This window comes from Ahaetulla prasina, chromosome 3, assembly GCF_028640845.1.
Source record: "Ahaetulla prasina isolate Xishuangbanna chromosome 3, ASM2864084v1, whole genome shotgun sequence".
Lineage (NCBI taxonomy): Eukaryota > Metazoa > Chordata > Lepidosauria > Squamata > Colubridae > Ahaetulla > Ahaetulla prasina.
The window spans coordinates 84,809,080-84,825,533 of record NC_080541.1 but is presented as its reverse complement, the minus strand read 5'-3'; the positions used below and the strand labels follow the sequence as shown (position 1 = coordinate 84,825,533).

The 16,454-nt window shown below is 39.5% G+C and overlaps 1 protein-coding gene across 3 annotated transcripts in view; it reads left to right on the top strand.

The window, feature by feature from the left end:
- The first annotated feature begins 2,578 nt into the window (after positions 1–2,578).
- Positions 2,579–16,454, top strand: part of GMDS (GDP-mannose 4,6-dehydratase) — a 305,873-nt gene continuing 291,997 nt past the window's right edge. For 2 of the 3 annotated variants that reach the window (XM_058175109.1, XM_058175108.1), the window contains exon 1: positions 2,580–3,482. In XM_058175109.1, the coding sequence (XP_058031092.1) occupies positions 3,438–3,482 (45 nt within the window). In that variant the 5' untranslated portion in view covers positions 2,580–3,437. Of the gene's footprint in view, positions 3,483–16,454 lie in introns of all 3 variants that reach the window. The other variant, XM_058175110.1, reaches the window with a different exon arrangement.

The following is a 16,454-nucleotide window of genomic DNA, read 5'->3' as shown; positions in this document are numbered from 1 at the left end:
TTCAGACAGGTCAACTTCAATTTGTCTTCTCCATTTCCCTTTTCCACTTTCTGACTTGGTGCAAACATCATCATCCTCCCTTGCCTTTTAGACCTCAACAATTAGTTAATAATCTTCAGTCCCCCAACTGGTTCCTTCTTACTATGTCTCTGAAACATGGGAGTAATCACTCTCCCACTATCCCAAGAATCTACCGTTACTCCCTAACAATTGAGGAAAAAGTACATCAGCTACAAATTGTGTTGCAAGGTTGTCATAAATTATTTACATTCATCAGGCAGCAGGATTAGAACAATACTGGAACTATTTCCTCAAATAATACAAGGAAATTGTTGGCCTGCGCCATACTAAATGTTATACCATAAGACTCTATACTAGCAAGCAGCAGAATTATGTATTGAAACAAAGAAGTATCTTTAAAAACATGGCAAAATGCCACAGTATTATAAAGAAAAATTACTCATGCATCAAGATGATATCTAAACATATTGCTAAAAAGTCAGGTCTTTGCCAAATTCTTTTTTTTCTCATGTAGTTGTAACATCCTTTTAAACCTCAACAGACCATTTAACCTTCTCATAAATGAAATCAGACTCACCCTTCCCTTTTCTACCTTTGCCCTTAATTTTCTATTCTCTCTGCTAAATAATTCCTATTTTTTTTCTTCCTATCCACTCCTCTCCAAAACCATGTTAAATAGTAAGCCAAAATTAGCAACCCCAATTTAATAATTTCATACATGTTATGCTAAAACAAATGCATCTTCTTATATGGCGCACTGAGTCTCATAGTATGCTAAGATTTACGGTGGTTTACCGCATTTGTGCTTATTATATACAGCAACTTTCTTCCTTTCATGAAACTTGTAGACTTCAATATCTTGGAAAATATATTTCAATATTGTGATGTGTTCAGACAATGTTTTTATCTTTTATACCTACAGATTCAAACTGTGAACTTAGGCCTTTGCTCAGATAGAGGGAGTGGAACCAGAAGATTTTGAAGTTAATATTGAAAAAATTTATCATGTTAATTCTTGGTTGGCAAGGCAGAAGTGTTTACCGAGAGATGTGGTTATTTATTTTACAAATAAGATTAGGCATGGAATTTTGCAAGCATTTTATAAAAATAAATTTCAAATATTAGGACAAGATATAATAACGATGAAGGAAATTCCTCCTAAAATGTTAAGAAAGAGAAAAGAATTTGCCTTTTTAGTGGATGAGCTTAAGAAACATCAGATATATTTTAGATGGGAGGTTCCAGCTGGTTTAACAGTGAATTATAAAGGAAGAAAGTATTTTCTCAATACAGTTTGTAAAGCACGAGATTTCTACACTAATGTATTAAAGATTGGGAACTCTTTATTAATAGATGTTAAGTTGAATGGTGAACAGATGTGGAAAATGTGTAAGACAGAAGAAGGGGAAGGAGAATGTTAATTCTATTATATATGATTATGATTAATTTTTGTAAATGATTTATTTTGGATATAAAGGTGTAATTTTAGGGGTACTATTTGATACATTTCAGGTATAAAGGAATAGGAAGATGGAATATTGTTTAACTTTGGAGGATAGAAAGTAAAATTTAGGAATTTGGATTAAATATTATATTTAAGAGATGGATGTAATGTTGTTATATGGCTAATTAGAATTTAATTGTTATAATAGATATATTTTGGATAAGTTATAGGTGTAATTTTAATAATGTTATTTGATATAAGCAAGGTAAAGTGAAGATTTTAATTATTATAATTGATATATTGGATATTTGTAATATTATTTGATGTATATAAATGTCAAATGTGAAAAGATAGACTTTTAAGGATATTGAAGGCAGCCAGGAAAACCAACAAATGGATCATAGAACAAATCAATTAAGGATTTTCATTTAAACCATCAGGCTCATGCTATGATATTTTGGCCACAGTATTTATTTATTTTGTTGAGTACATATTGGATAATATATATAAGTGTAAGCATGAATTGAATACATAAAGTGAATACAATTAAAGGGAACATTAGGACAGGGAGATCCGGCTTCCTTGAGAAGTCCATAATGTTGGGGAACGATGAAGGAAAGAGAAGGATGACCAGCAGCGAGTCGAAGACAGATTATCCGAGAGAATTGTCTATTTACCAAGTCCCTGAAGGTCGACACCGACTTGATGTCACTTCATCAATCCTGAAGACCTTCCTGGATGCACTTCGTTCCTCCTAAAGTAGGTGGCGCCCTCACTAAAGAATTTCTTTCCCCGACGCATGCGCTCCATGCGCGGGGCCTCTTTTTCCTTTCAGCTTGCTAAAAACCCGGAAGCGTCCTTCAGCTGGGCGGTGCGCGTGCCACCATCCTTTCAGTTTCTCCGCCTGTTTATCCAGCCCCCTCCCCTCGCGGTTCCCGCGCGCCTCTCCTCCGCCCCCTTTCGCTTTTCAATACCGCTGAGTTCTTCCCGGCCCCCTATATCAGGGGTCTCCAATCTTGGTCCCTTTAAGACTTGTGGACTTCAACTCCCAGAGTCCCTCAAGCCAGCTTTGCTTTGCTGGCTGAGAGACTCTGGGAGTTGAAGTCCACAAGTCTTAAAGGGAGCAAGGTTGGAGACCCCTGCGCCTATATAACATTTAAAAAAAAAGAGAGAGAGAGAGAGGCAATCCCCCATTTAAATCCGACGTGCCTTTTGATTGGCTGGTAGAAAAGTTTCTGCCGCTGTTTTTCAAGAAGAGGAAGCGACGGGAGTGAAGAGGCCGGCCGGCTGGCTGACTTGCTGGGAGAAACTTGACTGGCATTTGAGACTCGTTTTCTGCTCCCCTCCCTCTTTGGTTGCGGGGGCTGTGCGCGAGCCTATAGAACAGAAGCGGTTTCCAACGTTCTGAGCGCGTGGCAGGAGGGAGGAGAGCGCGCGCGGGTGGGGGAGCGCGCGCAGAGATAGTGGTGCAGAACTCGCCCGGCTAGCAAAGCAAGCAAGCAAGCAAGCGAGGGGTGTGGGGGGGAAACGACGGGGAGGTATCCAGGGGAAGAATCGTGCAGAAACGAACGTGGAAATGCAGCCCAAACCCCAGCACGAGCGATAGCAAACGCTAAGCTTTCCTAACCTGACCTGCTGCCCCAACCTTTCTAAAGCTACAACCCACAGCCCCTGGTTTTCGGTTATGCTTTTTCCACTTAGTCTCCAAGCCTCCGTTCTCATTTTTGTCCTTTCGGGGCCGTTAAAGGGACGTTTCTCCTCGACGACATCCCTTTCCGGGTTCTCTTGTTAAGAGCACCTGGGCGAGTACACACCTTTTTGCAAGTACAGCTCATCCAGTTGCTAGGTTCCCTCCCATTTCTCTGCACCCAACAGAGAATTCCTATAGGCCCTCCCCTCTTTTTAAGTCTGTGGACTATCCCCAGAAAGCACCTGTCCTAACGGTGAACTGGCAGCTCTCACCTGTGCAGGTATGAATACCAAGAAAGTAGCTCTCATCACTGGCATTACTGGCCAGGTAAGTACAAGTTGAACTTAGTTTCATCCTAATATTATAGGAAAATATTACATAACAGGCTTTATTCCAGGCAAATTGGGGGATGGGGGACTGGGTGTTTGGAAATCACTGGACAAAGGAGATCCATGCAGATATTTATCCATCATACATCTATTATCCATCCATCCATCCATCCACATTTTAAATTGCCAATCTTGCCTAAGTTACTCTGGGCAGCTTACAGTAAAATATTAAATGCTGAATTTACTTCCTGGTGTTTCCTGCATGCATTCCTAAGGACAACAGGGGCAATGAATACACTTGTTCCGTAGGTATGTTATAAGGATATTTGATGCTGACTATGAATTGAGTTCAATATTTGTGTATTGTTTTGAAACATCTCAATGTGCTGGTTTTTTCTCAGTTGTAATACTTTTAACAGAAGATTCCCCAAAATGGGCATTACTAAACACAAAAGTCCATTTTTTTAACTTGCAGGTTACCGTGATCCCATTTCATGAAGCCTTATTTTTTTAACGGTATATATTTGCAAAGTGGTAATTTTTGTATTTCCTATAAGCAAGGTAAAAATTCCTATGTGGAGGAATTACTTCCGTACACGAATGTGTAATATGACAAGTTGGCCCTAAGATCTGGAAAAAAGCACCTGTTACATCTCCTTGGTAGCATGTTTAGTAATTATGAATAGAATAGAATAGAATAGAATAGAATTTTTTATTGGCCAAGTGTGATTGGACACACAAGGAATTTGTCTTGGTGCATATGCTCTCAGTGTACATAAAAGAAAAGATACGTTCATCAACAATTCTAAGGTTCAGCACTTAATGATAGTCATAGAGTACAAATAAGCAATCAGGGAACAATCAATATCAATATAAATCATAAGGATAAAAGCAACAAAGTTACAGTCATACGGTCATAAGTGGAAGGAGATGGATGATAGGAACGCTGAGAAGATTAATAGTAGTGCAGACTTAGTGAATAGTTTGACAGTGTTGAGGGAAATATTGGTTTAGCAGAGTGATGGCATTCAGAAGAAACTGTTCTTGTGTCTAGTTGTTCTGGTCTGCAGTGCTCTATAGCATCATTTTGAGGGTAGGAGTTGAAACAGTTTATGTCCAGGATGCGAGGGGTCTGTAAATATTTTCACAGCCCTCTTTTTGACTCGTGCCTATACAGGTCCTCAGTGGAAGGCAGGTTGGTAGCAATTGTTTTTTCTGCAGTTCTAATTATCCTCTGAAGTCTGTGTCTGTCTTGTTGGGTTGCAGAACCAAACCAGACAGTTATAGAGGTGCAGATGATAGATTATGAAAAGAGTTATTAGGATTTTATAAAAGTCACATCCTGATTTTGATAAATAATTTTAATAATAATAATAATAATAATAATAATAGATAATTTTTGATAGATAATCAATTTTTTTTTTTACATTTATATCCCGCCCTTCTCCGAAGATTCAGGGCGGCTTACAGTGTGTAAGGCAATAGTCTCATTCTATTTGTATATTTGTATACAAAGTCAACTTATTGCCTCCACAACAATCTGGGTCCTCATTTTACCTACCTTATAAAGGATGGAAGGCTCAGTCAACCTTGGGCCTGGTGGGACTAGAACCTGCAGTAATTGCAGGCAGTTGTGTTTTAATAACAGGCTTCTTACAGCCTGAGCCACACCGCGGCCCAAATTGGAGTATATGTGTCAAAGAACAACTTGCCTGCAAAATGGCCAGCACCTGGGCTGCTGGTGCCCTATCCCTGTAAAACAGCGGTTCTCAACCTGTGGGTCGTGACCCCGTTGGGGGTCGAATGACAATTTGCCAGGGGTTGCCTAAGACCATAGGAAATATGGCTTCCTTTTTTGTGCTGGGACCTCCGCGTGAGGAAGGGTAGCCGTTGCCCTAAAACGGGGCCATGTGCCCACCCAGATCCGCGTGGATTGCTCTCCCGCCTCTGGCCAGTCTGCAAACTCTCTCCGCGTGCGCCCCTCTCGCACCAATTCCCTGCCTTCCCACACGTTTTGGCACCAAGCATTAAAAGCAGGACACGCGTTAGCCGCGAAGCGACTGAGCCAAGTCTCACGGATTCTCACGACAACAAACGCCACCCTCCTGCCGCCTCACGAGAACAATGCGTGTGCTTTGCATGGGGTTGTGCTGAAATGGGGTGAGCGAGGCGGGTGATGTGGTGAAGCTGTTTCTGTCCTCTATTTACCTCCAGACCATTCTCGCTACAGGCAGCGTGGGAAACGGGGGCACCACCAGCCTTTAGGAGACCGGCTCCTATCTTTTTCCAATTCTTTTCAAAAGATTTTCTGTTGCGGTGGGAAGAAGAACAGAAGAGTGCCAGCAGCGCCCTAAAAAATTAGTAGCGCCCTTTAAAAAAAAAAAAGGGCGTTGACTTAAAAGATAAATAAAATAAAACAAGAGGGGAATCAGAACTCCCTTTACTCCTCCTCCTCCTGTCACTTCCTCCCCCCTTAAGAAAAACAACACATCTAGCAAGTGTAAAAAAAAAACAGCTTCCAGACTAAAGTGACCAAGCCGGCGGATTAAGTATTGTAGTAAGGTTGCTTGGAAGGAGAACGCCAGGCGCAGGCTTCCTGTCCTCCACCAGCGCCCCAACCCAGCCAACATGAAGGAAAAGGCAATGATTAAAACTGCCAAAATGCAAGGCAACATGATGGTAAGTAGCCGGCGGCGGCGGCAGTGTAACTCCAGGGCGCCTTTCCACGGCATGCGTTCGTTCGTTCGTTCGTTCGTTCATGAGCAGGGACATGCATTAGCCTTCGCTGCCAGAAAGGCGCGATCCGGGCTGAGCGCGGCGTTGCATCTGCGTGCGGAGCTCCTTGCGCGGAAACCCTTAGTCAATTTTACCAGCTGAGGACGCGTCCCTGACCTGCCCAGCACAGCGCAATTGGAAACGAGCTTCGGCCGGGTGCTGGCGTGTGGCTGGGGCTGATGAAGGGTGGAAGGATGGCGTGCAGGGATGAGTGACCTTAGAATCGGGACGTGCCTGTGGGCTCGCATGCTGCGACCGCACGCTGCCCCTGCATTCCTTGCCCTTTGCTTGGAGAAATAGGTTTGGCTAGAACAGCGGTTCTCAACCTGTGGGTCGCGACTTGTATTAAAGGGGTCGCAGCACTATAAAGGTTGAGAACCACTGCTGTAAAACCTTTCTCTAGCCATCCCAGCTGCATGTGCCTATAAAAGCTGAGGAGAGAGCCAGCTCAGTATAGCTGTGTTGATATGGAAAGGAGAGAGAAAGTGTTTTCTGTTTTTATGGAATTAAAGGAGCCTGAGGCAGCCTAAGGCAAATAGAAGAATTACTGTTCTCCAGCTGTACAGATGACCTGGCTATGTAAAGAACCTGTGACAAATATTCTTTAGTTTTATTAGTTCAAAGGGCTATTATCTTTCTACCAGTGAAGTATTGAGTAATAGGCGGTGGCCTTTATGTCTATGCACAGTTTATTCACACCTTTGTGATTTACAAGCTGATCCAAAATGATTCAGGAAGTAGTTGATAAATTTATATCTTGACAATCTTATCTCAATACCTGGGTTTAAACTGAGATGAAGAAAACTGAGTTTAACCATAAAGAATGATAATTGTTAACAGAGAATTGCCAACTGCTCCCGTTCTCTTTTTCTAATATTTAGTTAATCAAAATTATATGTTGCATGTATCACAACTCTAGGCAGTTTACAGAGTAGAATACTTAGTTGCCAAACAACAACAAAGGGCCGCGGTGTGGCTCAGGCTGTAAGAAGCCTGTTATTAAAACACAGCTGCCTGCAATTACTGCAGGTTCTAGTCCCACCAGGTCCAAGGTTGACTCAGCCTTCCATCCTTTATAAGGTAGGTAAAATGAGGACCCAGATTGCAATAAGTTGACTTTGTAAATATACAAATAGAATGAGACTATTGCCTTACACACTGTAAGCCGCCCTGAGTCTTCGGAGAAGGGCGGGATATAAATGTAAAAAACAAAAAAACAAAAACAACAGCAACAACAAAAACCACAACTAATGTCAAATGACAATAAAATTACCAAACATCTAAAGCAGAGCAAATAGCGTAAGCATCTACAAAGCAGTAAACAATTTTTGTTGTTGTTAGTTGCGAAGTCGTGTCCATTGTGACCCCATGGACAACACTCCTCCAGGCCTTCCTATCCTCTACCATCCTCTGGAGTCCATTTAAGCTCACACCTACTGCTTCAGTGACTCCATCCAGCCACCTCGTTCTCTGTCATCCCCTTCTTTTGCCCTCAATCTTTCCCAGCATTAGGCTCTTCTCCAGTGAGTCCTTCCTTCTCATTAGGTGGCCAAAGTATTTGAGTTTCATCTTCAGGACTTGGCCTTCTAAAGAGCAGTCAGGGTTGATCTCCTCTAGGACTGACCGGTTTGATCGCCTTGCGGTCCAAGGGACTTGCAGGAGTCTTCTCCAGCACCAGAGTTCAAAGGCCTCAATTCTTTGGCGCTCAGCCTTTCTTATGATCCAACTTTCACAGCCATATATTGCTACTAGGAAAACCATAGCCTTGACTATACACACTTTGTTGGCAGGGTGATGTCTCTGTTTTTTAGTATGCTGTCTAGATTTGCCATAGCTTTCCAATCCAGGAGTAAACAATACACATTGAAGTGTCATAGAATTAGTAAAGGTGACACTGACCTGTTCTGTACCTATGCAGTGGAGACAAAGCTTCATGCATTGCCTGCTTTGAGTTGGATTTCAACAATTGCTGCAACGATGGACTTTCAGTGCCCCCACTATGCTAGACCTGCAGTAATAGACCTTTTGGGCTCAGTTATGTCAAAAATTCAGAAAATGCCTAAGTTAACTCTGCTGGCATGCTACACATATTGCCTCCTCGAACAAAAGAGAAACAATTCTTTATATACTTATTTATTTAAAAAAATACAGTCCAGTGATGTGTGTGATTTCCGGGATGTGTTGCATGCTGCTTATCTTCAGGGAATGTTCTCTTTCTGTTGACAAGCCATTGTAGCCTACTTGAGGCAGCTCCAGGTCACACAAAGGCTTCATTCTTAAATGACTTAAATGGCTTTGGAAAACTTTGACTGCCAGCAGTCAACTTTGGTGACTCTGCAAAAGCACAGCCCTCTTGTGCGGCTTCTAGAGGCCATGTGAGGGCACACCTAATTCTTGCACAAACTGTGCAAAGCATATGAGAACAGGTTGTGCTTTGCAGAATATTTGTTTTCAGCTGTTGGTAAATGCTAGTGTGTCATCCAGAATGTGGTGATCTGTCACCTTTGACACATGTGTCATGAAGACTCATGATTGAAAGCAAATAGATTAGATTAGATTAGATTAGATTAGATTAGATTAGAATTCTTCATTGGCCAAGTGTGATTGGACACACAGGGAATTTGTCTTGATGCATATGCTCTCAGTGTACATAAAAGAAAAGATGCATTCGTCAAGAATCATAAAGCACAACACTTAATGATAGTCATAGGGAACAAATAAGCAATCAATATACATATTCCAGAGTAATGTCGCAGGATCCAATCTGGGTCAGTCACCAGGACCAGAGGTTTTGTCTTTCGAGCTTTCGGAGTCCATCTTCCATTGTTGGAGCCCATCTTCAGGGAACTTCTCTCAAGCCATGAGAAATGAAGACTCACTTGTTTCCCAGACAAAGACAGTAGCTAGGATGGAATATGTTCTATCAGCTTTGGTTCATATATCCTTTCTTGGAAGAAAATGCTCTTAGTTCTCCACAATACAGTAAAGATCTCTATTGTGTGGCAGAAGATTAGCTTACCCTGTGAGAGCCCCTGCTCAAAAGTGGATTGATGGACAGTAACCTTTTTACCAAAGAACACAATCACTGATGTGATTTTTTTTTCTTTGTTATAATCCTTTGATCATTTTGAAGTTCCGAAGTAGAGCCAGGATAACTCTACAGTTGTCATTCATTTAAAAATCGGTATAAGCTGAAATGAGTTAAAGCCTACCAACAGGTCCTTAAAAATATCCATGTCCAGTAATACCAATATTATACTCATATGTTCAATATTAAATTTTATTTCTCTGTTCCAAAGTATTATCAAATGGAAACTCAATGTATTTGGGTTTGTTAATCCCAAGTAAAGATCTTTCCTGTGCCATGGCCTATATCTGAAGCCACAAGAACATTCTCACCTTCAATTTCCCTCTTAATTATCTTAAAAAATAAACACAGAAGAGATGAGATGGGAGAAAATGTCTGTCTCTAGACATATATTGTCATGAAGGGTTATATAATGCTGAAAGCAACACATACACTATTACAACTACATAGAAAACTCAGTTCCAGAATTGATGGCGTTAGTTTCTAATAGCTTTCACCCAGGATCTTATTTCTACGTTGAAAAATCTGGAAAAATCTTTTCTCAGTTATGACTGACAAGACTTGTATTATCAATTCCCACAGGGCAAAATGCTCAGTTTTCAGCTGTTTGTTTGTTTGACTGTTTGGACCTTTTTGTCTAAAGGTCTGTTTAGACCTGTAGTGTTACATTCACAGTGACGGTGTTCAGGTTTTGTCCAAACTTTTATGACCTTTCCTGCCGGCTTCCCCCAAGGAAGTCAATGAGGAAGCAGTTAAGAAAGGTCACACATTGGTGCAGTAAGATGCTCCTGCCACTTTTTTCCCCCCCAAGAAGCCCACTGCAGAATAAGAGTTCCAAGGATCTTGATCACCATCCATCCACTCCTCCACACACACATGCCTGCCTGTGACAACCACGCATCCCTCTCACCACTCCTTATGCGATACTCTTACCTCTGTCTGCTAAATCAGGGCTCTCCAACCTTGGCAACTTTACAACTTGTGGATTTCAACTCCCAGAATTCCTGCTGGCTGAGGGATTCTGGGAGTTGAAGTCCACAAGTCATAAAGTTGCCAAGGTTGGAGACCCCTCTGCTAAATGATCTAGGTGACCTGGGGTTATGACAGCGACTTAGACTGCTGAGATTGCCATTGCTAAGTGATGACATCACATGATGCCATTCTGGTTGTGAATTTTTAAAAAAATTTTTTAAAAAAAAAATTTAAATTTACATTTATATCCCGCCCTTCTCCGAAGACTCAGGGCGGCTTACAGTGTATAAGGCAATAGTCTCATTCTATTTGTATATTTACAAAGTCAACTTATTGCCCCCCCAACAATCTGGGTCCTCATTTTACCTACCTTAATAAAGGATGGAAGGCTGAGTCAACCTTGGACCTGGTGGGACTAGAACCTGCAGTAATTGCAGGCAGCTGTGTTTTAATAACAGGCTTCTTACAGCCTGAGCCACACCGCAGCCCTGTTCTTTGTACTACTCATGTAGTCTCCTAGTCCATCGATGGCTTCCACTTTCCTTCTGCATGCGTCATGCATTTGATATCATTGATTTGGTTAGGTCATGTCCCAAATTTAGAAGTACATGCTATGTACCAGGTAACCATATGGTTAGGTTGTTACGTCTCTCAGCAGATCAATGCATTTCTTTAGAAATTCAAATATGTGGGGTTTTTTTCCAATATGTAACTTGGAGTTTTTCCCCTTAATAAAACATGGAAAGCTGTATTTCATGTATATGAATGGTAAAGTGATAAACATTTTATATCGGGGCTGGAGATTTTAAGCGGTTAAGCCATAATATTTGCTTCTTTGGATTAAACATACTACGTTACTGTACTTCAGAAATACTGCTCAAGCACTAAATAATTTTATTAACGTTCATTAGGATATTGTGTTTTATAATCAATTACATATGAGAAACTAGTTTAAAAGAGTGTTGCTATGAATGAGGTTTTGCCAATATATATATTTGCATTTGAGTTAGTCTAGATCTCATCTCTAATGCAGAATAAGGTATTTTGCCATTCCATTTGTATAGTTAAAGTAGATAGATTTCAGTTTATAACACTCAAGAATGCTGTCAAGTTGTTTGGAAACTGATATTCTATTACTAGTATTCTGTAACCTTATTTAATTTGTCTTGTAACTTTTAGCCAGGGAGTTCTTTAAGTTCTTTGTTAACATCCCAGGTGCTGTAACAAATAAACATACTACATGAAGGAAGATGGCATATATTTGTCTTTAAAGAAGATTGTAATTATACTTATTCCACAGAAGACTGTAATGGTTACATTGGAAATGGGCAATTTATAAACTAATCTTTAACTTTCAGTGATAAAGTTGCTTCACAGAGAGATTTTCTTGGTTTGAATAGAGCTGCTCTTTCTCAGAAGAAATGGAAATGAAGACTCATGAATGAAAGCAAATATACATGTCCCAGGGTAATGTTGCAGGATCCAATCTGGGTCAGTCACCAGGCTCAGAGGTTTTGTCTTTCAAGCTTTTGGACTCTTGTTGGAGCCCATCTTGAGGGAACTTCTCTCAAGCCATGAGAAATGAAGGCTCACTCATTTCCCAGGCAAAGGCAATAGCTAGGAGAGAATATGTTCTATCAGCTTTGTTTGATATATCAGCTGCATCCTTTCTTGGAAGAAAATGCTCTTAGTTCTCCACTGACCAATCTTACCCAGCATTGATAATATGGTTGATATTATTTAATACTCATAACCTATCCTGTATTACAGTAGTGTCAGAAAGCTGCTGTTACAGAACTCAGAAGCTAAATGGGAATTCAAACCACATTGTACCTTGAATCATCTAGCCAGTTTGTTTCTCGATAAAATACAAAGTGCTAGTTATATATATATATGTGCTACTGTATATGGCTTGGTTCCGTGCTTCTGAAATAATGCATTCCTTCCTACCTGTTGCTCATGGAGGTCCTCTGAGGAGATTGGTCAACAGTTGCCCTTGGTTTGTCTCGTGATGGCACAGCTTCAAGCTTTCCCGGTAATTGCTGTAGTTCTTTAGAAGGTAGTCCCTGCGCAGAATTGAGATGCCTATCCTCTTTGTTCACTTCTTGAAAGACCTTAAGGTTTTCAGTTTTAGATATTAATTGCTGTTAATATCTTTATTTTTAATTTTTATTGTAACTCCAAGAAACCTCAGCAGTTGGTTCCCAAATAATAATAATAAGCAATAAAAGAACAAAATGATATTTTACAGTTACAAGGCTTGGTAGGGAGAAGAAAATGCTGTGTGGGAGCAGTAGGTTTGTCGTTTTGAGTGCCAATATGGAAAATGGGATGTAAATCTATTAATAAAAGCAAAGGTAAAGGTTCCCCTCGCACGTATGTGCTAGTCGTTTCCAGCTCTAGGGGGCAGTGCTCATGTCTGTTTCAAAGCCGGAGACCCAGCGTTGTCCGAAGACATCTTCATGGTCATGTGGCCAGCATGATTAAGTACCAAAGGCGTACTGAACACTTACTTTCCCACCAAAGGTGGTCTCTATTTTTCTACTTGCATTTTTTACATGCTTTCGAACTTCTAGGTTGGCAGAAGCTGGGACAAGTAACGGGAGCTCACCCCGTTACGCAGCACTAGGAATTCGAACTGCTGAACTGCTGACCATTCAATTGACAAGCTCAGCACCTTAACCATTGAGCCACTGCATCCCCTGTAATAAAAGCAAACATATTGGGAAATGTTCTTTAGTAACATTGCATATTTGATATTTTGTGTGTATTCGTACCTTTGTGATATATAGGAGTCATTCCTCAGGGACAGAGAAGAGCACTTTTGTATACATTGTATAGGTAGATATGTATAAATGCAAATATTTACACAAACATTTGCATACAACTTACTTTGATCACTTGCGATGTAAAAGGACTTAAGTTTAGTTCCAGCATTTTTGGGAACTACTACTGCTAGAAGACTCTGCTGGTTAGATCTGATATTTTTGGGGGTGGAATGAGCGAACCAATATGTAGAAGATAGCATGGGTTTTAATGCTGCAGTTACAGAGAAATGAGGACTTGCAATTTTCACTTATTTTGGTTTCTGGGAAGTCCATCACATCCTGTTTTGTTTCAACCAGTAGTGACCGCTTGGTGGGTTCCTTGGTGGCTGTATTTAACAATTTCGGGTGGCTGCAGGGGAGCAGGTATTTCCCGTTTTCAAGAATTCATGGAAAAGAGAATTTGATTTTTGCTTGTTTGTAACAAATGAACCTACTTAACTGTTATGCCTACTTTAGAAGATGTGTGACTCAAAATGATAGGAAATTATACCAGTAATGTTCAGGTTTATTGGACAAAGTAGTTTCCATGACCCAAAAGAAAGGCGTTTTGGAGCTGAAATTCCTTTTCCAAGTTTAAACAATTTTGTAACATTTTCACATTTAACGAACTGTTCAGTTTGTCCCGTTGAGTTTATTCTGTCCCAACTGTGTTTTCGGAATAAGTGATATGATGAGTCCCTACTCACTATCTAAAACAAAGAAAGAACAATATCTGAGGCAGAGGCAAGAATATTTAGACTCAGTTACACACATATATAATACCTCCTTACCTCCCTCTCCCTCTCTCTCTATATATTATTATTTGTTTTATAGAGAGGATGAGGGAGAAATTTTAGAAAGGATGAGTTTAGAAGTGGTTCAAAGGAAATAAAATAATTTATATGATCATGAAAAAGCTGCAGTGACTTTTAGTAAAGCAACACTCATGAATCTTTTACTTAGAGAACAATAATTAAAATCAAATCAGTCAAAAACTACTTGCCTGCATTAGGAAAATGATAGAAGTTTCTTTTAAATATGCTTCTATAATTGCTGCCTTTTTTCACATTTGTACCATTACTGCATAAACCGGAAACCAGAGCTTTCATGCCTGACTTCCTGTAATTAAGCTACTCTAGACAGATTTCTACCAGGCATTGTATAATAGATACATTGTTGAATTATTGTGAGTGTTTTGAGGCTCACTTTCTTTGATTTCTCACTTCTAAACTGCATTCTGTGTACACTAAGATTATTGAATAAATACATCATATCATCCTTCAACTTTTTTGGAAGTGTTGTTTATTATTGGAATGAAAAATCCATTTTGTCATAATTTATATTTTCTTTTTTTAAGTCTGGTTTATTAGAGACAAGGAGTCTTAGGTTCTAGTTACAGGGACTGAGAGAAGGGAAATAAGCGTTAACTTTCATACACATGGAACAATGTTAATGTATTCATAAAATAATTATTTTTTATTTATTGTTACATGTTGTAGAGAGAACCAGTTTTTAAGAACATATATATTTTTATCATATAAATACAAATAAACTTTGGAACTAATGCAGAGTTTCTAAAGGTATTTTCTGTATAGCAGTTACATAAATAGATACAATTTTGAAGTACATTTAGTCTGGGATCTAGAATCTAAGTTCAATTAATGTATTTTTCTACTTTTGAAAATCCTATTGTATTTATCTTATAGCAAGTATATCTTTTCATAACAAATGTTACTTGCTTATATTTCTAATGCATTGCATCATATTTTTGAAATAGGCTCTGACATTTTTCTCCACTAAGTCACCCTCATATAGATCTTTCTCTTAGCTATGAAATTTGTAAATTACTGGTAACTCTCACCTAGCTGGTTGCAAATTAAAGGTTTATGTCAGAGCTTCCCAAACCTTTTCCTTGATTACCCAATACTACTCATCAGAAAGTACTTTCCACCTAATAGGGGTACAGGTAGTCCTCGACTTATGACTACAATCAAGCCTAAAATTTCTGTTGTTAAGTCAGACATTTGTTAAGTGAGTTTTGCCCCATTTTACGACTTTTCTTGCCACAAGTTGTTAAGTCAGTCACTGCAGTTGATAAGTTAGTAACCCAGTTGTTTATTGAATCTGGCTTCCCCATTGACTTTGCTTGTCAAAGGGTCTCAAAAAGTGATCATATGATCTTGTGACACAGCAAGGGTCGTAAATATGAACCAGTTGCCAAGCATCTGAATTTTGATCACATGATCATGAGGATGCTGTCGTAACTGAAAAACGGTCATAAGTCACATTTTTCAATGCCATTATAGTTTTGAACAGTCACTAAACGAACTGTTGTAAATACAGGACTATTCCTTCCTCCTCCTATTTTCCCCAGAACAACAACAACAAACCAAAGCCATCCAGCTGGTTTTCATGTCTAAGACGGGATTGGAACTCATAGTCTCCTGGTTTCTAGCCTGATGCCTTCACTACTAGTCCAAACTGGCTCCTGTTATGATTGGGTAATGGGTTTGTGTATCGTTGCCCAAAGAAAAACCACTTTTATCCAATTTGGGGTGACTTACTCAGGTTTGGGTAGCACTGGTTCAAGAAATGGTAATATAGTAATCCTTCCAAGTTAGTCTGAAATTTGTTGACTTACACTCAATCCTTTTTCTTAAAAGTTGTCTCTTGATAGATGTGAGCGTGGCAAATTCTTAGGTCAGAGTAGTATCTGATTTATTTATTATTTTGTATCCCGCCTTATTTTTTATTTTATTATTAATAACTCAAAACAGTGAATATATTCAAAGTACTTTCCTCCTCCTATTTTCCCCATAACAACAAACCTGTGAGGTGGGTTGGGCTGAAAGAGAGTGACTGGGCCAAAATCAACCAGCTAGCTTTCATGGCTAAGGTAGGACTTGAACTCATGGTCTCCAGTTTTCTAGCCTGTTACCTTAACCACTAAGCCAAACTGGCTCTGATATTGTTATAGTATGTTTACAGCTTTGGAATAAAATACTGTATATATCTATATATCATTGTTTTAAGTGTAACTTCTGTGTTAGAAATAATGAGAAAGAATTACCTCTTAGCATTCCTTAACCTGTTCTTTCTTTTAAACCTAAATATATAGGTAGCCATTTTTCTTAATAGCTAATTAAACCTTAAAGGTAATAGTTACTTAAATCTTTTAGTTAAAAAATATAATATTTTTAAATAGATAAACTCACTAGTTGCCTTGTATCCTGGAAGGCGGAATCAGGAGAATGACTTGTTTGGTACAAATTTATCTTGAGTAGATTTTTGAGGATGCATGAAGAGAGTATATAAGAGGAACTGGAAG